At 38.5% G+C, this 9079-nt stretch overlaps 2 protein-coding genes across 8 annotated transcripts in view; one reads left to right on the top strand and one right to left on the bottom strand.

The window, feature by feature from the left end:
• SLC25A21 (solute carrier family 25 member 21) overlaps positions 1–4602 on the top strand; it is a 531270-nt gene extending 526668 nt beyond the window's left edge. For all 4 annotated transcript variants that reach the window (XM_066344492.1, XM_066344496.1, XM_066344494.1 and 1 more), the window contains one exon: positions 3029–4602. In XM_066344492.1, the coding sequence (XP_066200589.1) occupies positions 3029–3090 (62 nt within the window). In that variant the 3' untranslated portion in view covers positions 3091–4602. The remainder of the gene's footprint in view (positions 1–3028) is intronic.
• The window catches only part of PAX9 (paired box 9), a 26235-nt gene that overhangs the window by 1424 nt on the left and 15732 nt on the right, over positions 1–9079 (bottom strand). For 2 of the 4 annotated variants that reach the window (XM_066344489.1, XM_066344488.1), the window contains exon 5: positions 5319–7440. In XM_066344489.1, coding sequence (XP_066200586.1) covers positions 7186–7440 — 255 coding nt within the window. In that variant the 3' untranslated portion in view covers positions 5319–7185. Of the gene's footprint in view, positions 1–5318; positions 7441–9079 lie in introns of those variants that run through there. The other 2 variants (XM_066344490.1, XM_066344491.1) reach the window with 2 other exon arrangements.

Genomic DNA, 9079 nt, shown 5'->3' with positions numbered 1-9079 from the left:
GAGGACTTCCAGGGTGTGAGGGACCAGCCCAGCAAAACGTTTCCTGGTGCTCCTTCTTCATTCCTGTTTCTGCCTCAGCTTCATTTCAGAAAGAGAAAAGGGGGCCGATTTGCCTCCATGAATAGCAATGGCCACTTGTCTTCAAGGTCACCCCTGGGGATGGGGAAGCTGCAGCCTGGCGCCCCCAGGCCTGGCCTTGGTCTGCGTAGTGGTGAGGTTCCTGGCTCAGGTCCTTACCTCAGGTGCCAGCCCACAAAAAAACCGGCTGCCATTCCCTCGGGGAATCAGCTGCCTCTATGTAAATAGATAAGAAAATAACTGCTACAGACTCAACCGCCTGGGCAAATAGTCTTGGATTATAAGCAACCTTATGAATAAGTACGGAAGTATACGTAAGACCACACTTTTTTTTTTTACCAGGCCACATTCACCTACTTAGACATCCTGGTAATCTTCCCTAGAACCTTGCCCTACGCCTCTCCTCCCCCCCCCCTTCACATCAATGTCCTCCTCACTTAGCACACTCACACGCACATAGATTTACCCTTAGGTTTCAACCTAATGAACCAGCATTTCTACCAACCTGAGATATAGAACAACAATCTGTAAATTGAAGCTACTAAATAGTTCATACTTTCTTGTATTTAGGAAACACATCCTCATTTCCCAGTTCAACTTTTTTAGGCATTTAAGCATGGACTTTACGTCACATTTGAGATTTAGACCTGCCTTGGTTACTTATTGGCCCATGTATAAAAAGAACCCACTTATAAGAATACTGGTGAATTTGTACAACTCTCTCTGCAAATACGTGGTGTTTTTTCTTCACCACACAGTAAATACCTGCTTGGAGACCTAGCATTAGAGAAAATCAGAGCACTGGCCCTCACCCAACTTTCCCAGGAGGGGTGGGCCTGGAAAAGGTGATGACCCTGGAGAGTTTAACTAGAACGGTAATTGACTGGAAACTTAATCCAAAACTCTTTAAATAATCTGACCCCAAGTTTTGTTAGAGGCTTGCAAATGTTTGGTTGGGTTTTTTAAATGTTTTTGCATGAGGTGTCCTGAGTCACTGTGGTGTTAAATCCAATGAAAAGCATTATGAATGTCCTGTCCAAGCTAAACAACACTAACTGGAAATCTTATTCAAAACCTGGCCTCTGCTCATCCCAAACGTATAAGTTCTACCAATCTCAAATGAAATAAAAGTAGAGGGAAATGGTAAGACTTTTGAGTTAAGGATAAGATTTTTTTTAAAAGAGAGAGAGAGAGAGAGAGAGAGAGAGAGAGAGAGAGAGAGAGAGTGTGTGTGTGTGTAAAGAAAAGGAAGGTGAACCTGGAATTTCCATCCTTCACTCTGGACAGGCATCCCATCCTCCTTTTGTAGCCGTAGCAGCGACATGTGGCTAACGATAGGTACCTCCCATGAAGGGAAGACCTTGAAGTCTGTGGTTTAAACTCCAGGTATCACTAGGCTAAGAACTAGACCAATTCTGTGTTCTTGTCTCACACTGTGAATAGTCAATAAGAGTCAACACAGCAGTTACATACATATTAACCACCCTCTGCCGTGTGTCCCTCATCTGCCAGAGCACCAAGAGGGCTACAGCAGTGAGATGGGCCAAAGAGAGTGTCTACATGGGTTAAAACTGAAAATTACAGCCAGACAATTGCCTTTGTAGAAGCTTATACAAACCTGTGCAGCCTGCAGATATTTTTTAAAAAACAAAACTTATGACAGTGTGTATAAAATAACTAAAATCAAAATCAAGTTCTGTTTCTTTTCATTGGAAGTCAGTCTTCTGTTCATGCAGCCATATCTTCTCCAATTGGGGAAAACAATTTAAGAACAAAACCTATTTTGATACTTCAAAAATTATCTCTAGATAATTGTACTGAGGATGTTTGTCCACATTTTTATTTTTTAGTATTTTTCACACAGGCATGAAAGGATGGAGAGTGTCTTAGAGGACACAGAACATGTGCGATTCACCGCATTAGATAGAACACAAAATCACCCACATACAAATGCTCTCCTGATGCTTAGGGATTCGGCAGGCATGCTGCCTGCTTTCTTGTATTATATTCCTCTTGGCATATTACATAGCAAGCTTCTTTGCATCCAGTTATATAACTCTTCTCTACCACGACAAATGGTGCTCTTATGATATCCAACCCCTACTACCAGATTTTCAAGTGCAATCCATATATGTCCTAGGCAGATAAAAGAAATGTAAACAAAAGGGGGTTGAGCCTGACCTGTGGTGGCGCAGTGGGTAAAGCCTCGCTCCACCTGGAAATGCTGGGGTTGCCGGTTCGAAACCCTGGGCTTGCCCGGTCAAGGCACATATGGGAGTTGAAGCTTCCTGCTCCTCCCCCTTCTCTCCCTCTCTCTCTCTCTCTCTCTCTCCTCTAAAGTGAATAAATAAATAAAAATAATTAAAAAAAAAAAAAAAAAAAGGGGGGTTGAAAGCTAGCTTAGTTTTGCGATGCATTTCTTTATATATATATATATACTCAGAAGCTATTTTTCACGAGCAATCCAATTTGAACATGTGAGAGAGAACCAGTCTCATTCGTCAAGCACCGTCTTAGAGATTTTCTTCTTGAGTGCAGCTACGATAGCGCTGATTGTGGACTGGAATGGATAAATCTTTTGCCTACATAGGAAGAACCTGAATGCTACTTTTCGCTTTTCGCCGAAAAGCCACATGCCCTTACATGACTAAATGTCTATATTTATTTCCTTTTAAAAATTAAAAGTGCCCGAAAAAGAATCTGATGAGAAATTATGAAAGTTACAGAAACTCATGGGGAAAAACTGTATTTGGAGATTCAAGATGGTCTTGATTCTGATATGAGATTTTTCCACCATAGTTTTATGTCTTTGCATTGGTGCTCAGGAACTGGTGATTGTGAACAGCCTGCTGGACAGGCTGTGTGGGACTTGATGGATTCAGAAACTCGGTGGGAAAGACAACACTATTTTACAGGACTTGTGATAAAAGCTAGCTCTTTTCTCTTCTAGGTGGTGCGGTGATGCTGCTGGTTTATGAATATGCCTATTCTTGGCTCCAGGAGAGCTGGTGATTGCCTATAATGCATTTTTAAACCCCTTGAGATAATGCAGATTTGCTCTACAGCACCTTAAGACTATTGATCAACTAAGCTGATACAATTATAAATTATAATTAAACAATTACAAAGGGGAAAACAATTTAAGAACAAAACCTATTTTGATACTTCAAAAATTATCTCTAGATAATTGAGACTGTAGTTATGGCTCTACCCATAAAATAATAAGAAGAAAAATGATATAAGGCAATGAGGTATGTAATGTGAATATAGAAAAACAGCATAGAAACTACATTTCATAAAAGTAATATAAATTTTGTGACCTATGTTTTACTTACATTGCTTCACAATGAAAATCCATTGTCCTGATAATTATTTTTTCCCAAGAAGCCAAGAAAGCAAAATAAATAAGTAAATAAATGCCAAAATTTAAATAGGTATTATAAGAATTAAACTTTCCCATAAATAATATTTAAAAGTCACAAAGAAAATATTTTTAAAGTGTACTAAAATGGCTTTTTTAAAATGTTGACCTTTATGTTAGAATGTAAAAATGTTTGGTTTTCTTTAATAATAATACACATCTCAGCTCTGTGCTCTTAAATCTACTTTATACTTTACACTGTTGTTTAAAGCAGGTCATACTTTAAAATTCTGATATTTGAAGTCTTTTATGACAAATAGAAACATGAAGTTATAGCAAACTACTTTCACATAGTTCCCTTTGAAAACCAGTTTTGTTGCTGAAACATGCTCATGTTAAATAACAGATTGCAACCACTCCTTGGGCTCATTTGTGCTATCTGTATTTGCATCCAAATACCTTTGTTCAGAATTCTTACCTGTGCCATTGTTAAAAAGAATGCTTAAAGTAAAAGTGCATTTCCAGGTTATTAGTTAGAAATGACAGCCTCAGGTGTGAAGCATGCTATTTGCAGTGTTAAAAAATGTATTATTCAAGGAAAACACTGTTTCAAAATAAAAGTACATTCTTAGCATTTCCAACAGTTCCTGTACTAACATGCACTCCGAAAACAATCTTCTTGGCCTGATAGAACCAAAGAAGATTGTGTCTGCCTCCTGAAATGATGCTACTTCAGTGGCTAAGAGTCAACAGAAACACCTGCGCCTGCTCTTAAGCACTGCTGTGCAGTATTTCCACCGTGAGGCTATGTCCTAAAGCATTTTTAAAATAAAAAGAAGATAGCATGGTAATTATTACATTTTATTAATTTAGAGCATTTGAAGTATAAAAATAAAGGCTTTTTGACATTCTGTATATACATACACAGCCTCCCGTTGTACATCCTTTCCGGTGTGTCATTTAGTTTATAGTTCAGCCCAATATTCAAAAGAGGGTCATTAGAAGTGGAAAAAACAAGAGAAATAAGAATGTGTCTGTTGTGTACCCTTGCAGGTAATATTCTTGCATCCTGTGAGAGAGAATATAGCCTGCATAGAGACCATGAAATTTAACCTTTAACCTCTCCGTGGGGATGGGATGGAAAAGGATCTCTGAAGAGTGCATTTGCCAGTTAAAAAACACTTTTACCCCCTCAGAAACAGAGAAGACATGTCAACATTCACCAAAAATAATAATGTTTAAAAATCAAACAATCCCAAGCCTACATCCCATTCCATTTTCCTTCTCTTATTTTTTAAAAAGTAGCTTTAAACCATAATTGCTTTGAATAACAAATTGTATTTGGGATTTCTGTTGTCTTTTTAAATTTATTTTATGTGAATTCATTATTGCTGAGAAAAGACCTAGATGGAAAAAAAGAAAGAAAAAAATTAAAGCTTTTATATCATTAATATTAGATTTTTAAGAATACAAGAACCAGAAAAATTATAAATAGCGCAATAACAAGAGATTTCTTAATTTAAAGAAAATACCATTTAGTTATGTTTTCATACAAACAATTGATAGTTTTTTTTTAAGACTTCTAATAGCCACCTCAAAACATCTGATAAGGAATAATTCTGTACCTTATGTCAGTTTTTCTAGATGGCAGGAGAGTCCCTGTATGGTATGGTTTTAAAGTCTCCACCAAGATACTGGATTGGTATCCTTGTTCCATTGGGTTTATAGTCTATTTTCTCACCAGACTAGGAACTCCAGATGTCAGTAGGAGTTTTACAAGATCAAAGGAAGACCATGGCCCTGAGAGTTCATCTGCTCCTTCTGCTTCTTATTCTCCTGAAGTTATAATCCTCTGTTTGTAGCACTAAATTTTGGTCGCTTTAGAAATAAATGCAGTTCAAAGCTCTCTATAAGATATCTGCTGCTTGAAGAAAGCAGTTCCTTGGACATAACATGTATGTCAGAAATCTGCTTACTGTTTACATCCTAGCAATTTAAAAACCTAGCTAATCTAGCCATCTGAATTTTAAATGAAGCCATGAAACCAGCGTGATGGAACCAGATTGCCATGTAGGATGTGCACAGCACAGACAGGAAGAAATCAAAATCACCTAACGAATGCATCTTTAACACCCATATCTAGCGATGTGCCCTTTTCGTCATTGCACAGAATTAATACTAAAACCTTGCAATATATTAATTTTCCAATAGGTGAATTGTACCAATGTTGTTAAAAACGTAGTGTTAAGCCTAGACTGCCAAACAGGAAGAACTTTCTGAACAGAAGAGGTAAAAACTAGAATTTTGGCCAAGATAGTTAGCTGCTTTAAAATACAACACATAGTCACATGTCCCCACACACACCCACCTATCAGTAACATTGAAATTGGTCTAGAGAGACATATCAGTCAGATTGTGTCTTGTAACTCCAGAAATGAATAAAGGGAAATTTTAAAAATTAAATAGCATTTGTATTTCTAGTACCACCACCAGTTTACCCAGATGTGAAACATGCCTCTGTACAACAATGTAAACTTTACAGCAAGCCATTTTTACATTCGTTAGAGAAGAATTTTCCATTGTCTCTAAATTACAACATAATTTTGGGCTGAGATTGCTGAACACACAGGTAAGCCAACAATAACAGTACAATTTAGTTTCACAGTGGTTTTCTTAACATCAAGTTCATATTAAATGTCTTTGCAAAGCGTTTCACATTAAATGTTAAGTTTCTAAGTGACTTCCTCTAGAGCTTTCTTGTTCAGATATTTTTCACCCTCTTGTCCTTGTCTGTTTGGCATGTGTGTTGTTTGACTAGGATACAAAATGGAAGACTGGCTTGTTTTGTCTGTTTTTTGAATCCTCTGCTGTAGAAAGCAAATGTCCTTCATGAGATGTTGAAGCCTTCACTGAACACACAGAATTTATGGCAAATCCAGGAACAGGAGCCTAAGCAGCCCACCACCAAACAGAGACAAAGACGTTGCCAGAAAGTCACCTTTGCAAAAAGAAAGAAAAAATAGAGAGGGGTGGGGGAGGGGGACATCCCATGGAATAAAAACACAAATGTACCATCCAGAGTCCATATTTACACACTAATAGAAAATATAAACATTATCTTATCTGGAACCAAGTCAAAACCAGGAAGAGCTAAGTTCAGATATTGCTTGTGTTATACCTATAGTCTCCAACAAAATAGGTTCCCCCTTAAAATAAAAGATCACTCTAACAAATCAATTATTGATTGCTTTCCTAATGGTGAATTAAGGCTTATCTGGTCACCTTATTTGATTAGAGGGTGTGGCATAGCATTCCTTTTTTCTATATGTATTTTTCTTTATTGATTTTGCAAAATCTCAACAATTGCACGTTTCAAAAGTTTAAGTTGATTTAGAATAAATATACACATGTGGTTTTACCAAAGACTATTTTAAAAAGCTTCTTAAGCCCTTTGAGGGGTGCAGGTTTCTTCACTACATTAAAACAGTGTGTGGGCAGCACAAATGTCTCATTCAGTCCTTAATATTGCTTTTGTTTTCAAATCCTAACGTCGTGTCAGGTTTTCTGTGAAAGAGAAGTTATGGCAAGAAATATTTAAGTGTCATCAGCACAAAGGATGTAAGTCTGTAAAGCCAGCTCTCCAGGCAAAAGGGCAGGAGGCAGGAGGGGTGGGATCTGAGATCAGGGCAGAGGGGGAGGTGTGCTGAGGGGAACCTGGGCGAAGCTGTTGCAGGCGGAATTTCCCGTCAGAGTGCGGAAGCTGTGACAGAATGACTACCTTCTCTGGCGGCCTGCATTCCCTTAAATGCCAGCGATGCGGGAATGTCACAGTTGTGGGGAGAAAGAGGGGTGCCACTGGCGTGTTGCCATCCATGTCCAGAAACATAACCAGAAGGAGCAGCACTGTAGGTCATGTAAGGCGACACTTGGGCTGGGGTCGGATAAGGAGCCATGGTGGATGCTGACACAAAACTGCTCACGGCTGGGAGACCGTTTGGTGCCTAAGAAGGGTAGGAAAAGAGGAGAGGTGAAGAGAATCACATTACAGTAGTGGGCACTGCACGGGGTCTCCCAGAGAGGTGGGCTGTACCTTCTGAGTAGAGGCAGCTAAAAGTATTCTGACTCAACTCTCCGATTTTTTTCTTTTCTTTAGATTTGACCCTAAGTGTATTCTAAATGCTTTCACAGTCCTGCTTCTGAATCAAACATAATACCAAAGACAAGATATTACTCTTTCCCCAGAGGTTGTGAGGAGGCTATGACCAGAAAATTCACAGTATTTGCTTTGCTGGTCAAAATTTTAGCAAGACAGAGCAGGATGAGGGAAGAATTAGTGGTGATTAAATACTCTTAGAATCTGTTCTGCTGTCCATATGACTGTCAACCTTGCCCATACTCTGGTTTTGTTTGGCTCTTTTGTTGAGGTGTTTGTGAAGGACCTGGTTGGTGTCACTTTTATTTCTTGTTTAAAAAAAAAAGGCCACAGAGTGTGGGCTGTCAGTTTGGAAGCTCAAAAAGAGCGTGATTTTTGTTAAATAAAACATGGGCAGTATTTTAAAACATCATGTTATAAGTGCCGGCTGGACAAAGGACATGCGAAATCAGGCAGTTTGTCTTTTGAGGGTTTTTACGTGAAGATTGGGGGAATTTTTTAAGAGCTACTTTATCAAAAAGAAAACTGGCCATTCAACTATAAGAGAACTGCATATGTGTGGTCTTGAAGTTGGAAAGTTTGCCTGCGAAGTTTTGGGTCCTGTAATGTGAATTTTTAAAAGCCACATAGATACAGCTCTTGAAATGAATTTAAATTTAAAAAATACCAGTTTGCAAACAGAACATAGCAGCTCAGGCAGGCCCGTCTGCCTAGAAACCAGTACTCACTTGGCATCCAATATTGTTGGTATTGTTACTATTAACAACACTAAAAACACTCTGATTTCTAAGCTGACTCTGGCATGAACACTCAGCATCCTTCTTCAAGTAATTTAAGTTTTCCCTTCAATTTCTACATTATTTACACCTCACCTGTGGTGGCACATCGGCTAAAGCACCAACCTGGACCATTGAGGTCGCTGGTTCAAAACCCTGCGCTTGCCCGGTCAAGGCACATATGGGAGTTGATGTTTCCTGCTCCTCTGCCTGTCCTTCTCCCCCCCCCCATAAAAAAGAATAAATAAAATTTTTTAAAAATTTCTACATTATTTAAAAATAAAAAGTATATCCTTTTTCCTGGTAGGGATATGAATGAATTGACAGCAACAAATTTCCTAGTGAAATTAAGATGCAAATAATAGGTTTATTAGTATTAAAACTGATTGAATCCTTACAGGTTAAGGATTCAGTAGCAACATAGGAACTGTTTTCTAATTTATTACTGTCACTTCCACCTCTCTGAGAATGCAATGGTGGAGTCTCAAAAATGATTTTCTCCATTTAGACTACACTTGGAGAAGAATAGACGCATGAGTATGATTTAACACTGCTCATGAATTTCTGACAAGATAAGACAAAGTCAAAGGGTTAACCTTGTATCCTTGGTCTGTCAGAGCAGATACGTCATGTTCTGTTTGTCAAAGTACCTGTTCTTTGATAAAGGGGAAAGAGGACAGGAACCGAAGGATTCTTGAACATGTCCTGGCA

The sequence above is a fragment of the Saccopteryx leptura genome, chromosome 6, assembly GCF_036850995.1.
Source record: "Saccopteryx leptura isolate mSacLep1 chromosome 6, mSacLep1_pri_phased_curated, whole genome shotgun sequence".
NCBI classification, from domain to species: domain Eukaryota; kingdom Metazoa; phylum Chordata; class Mammalia; order Chiroptera; family Emballonuridae; genus Saccopteryx; species Saccopteryx leptura.
This window is presented reverse-complemented; position numbering and strand designations above follow the sequence as displayed.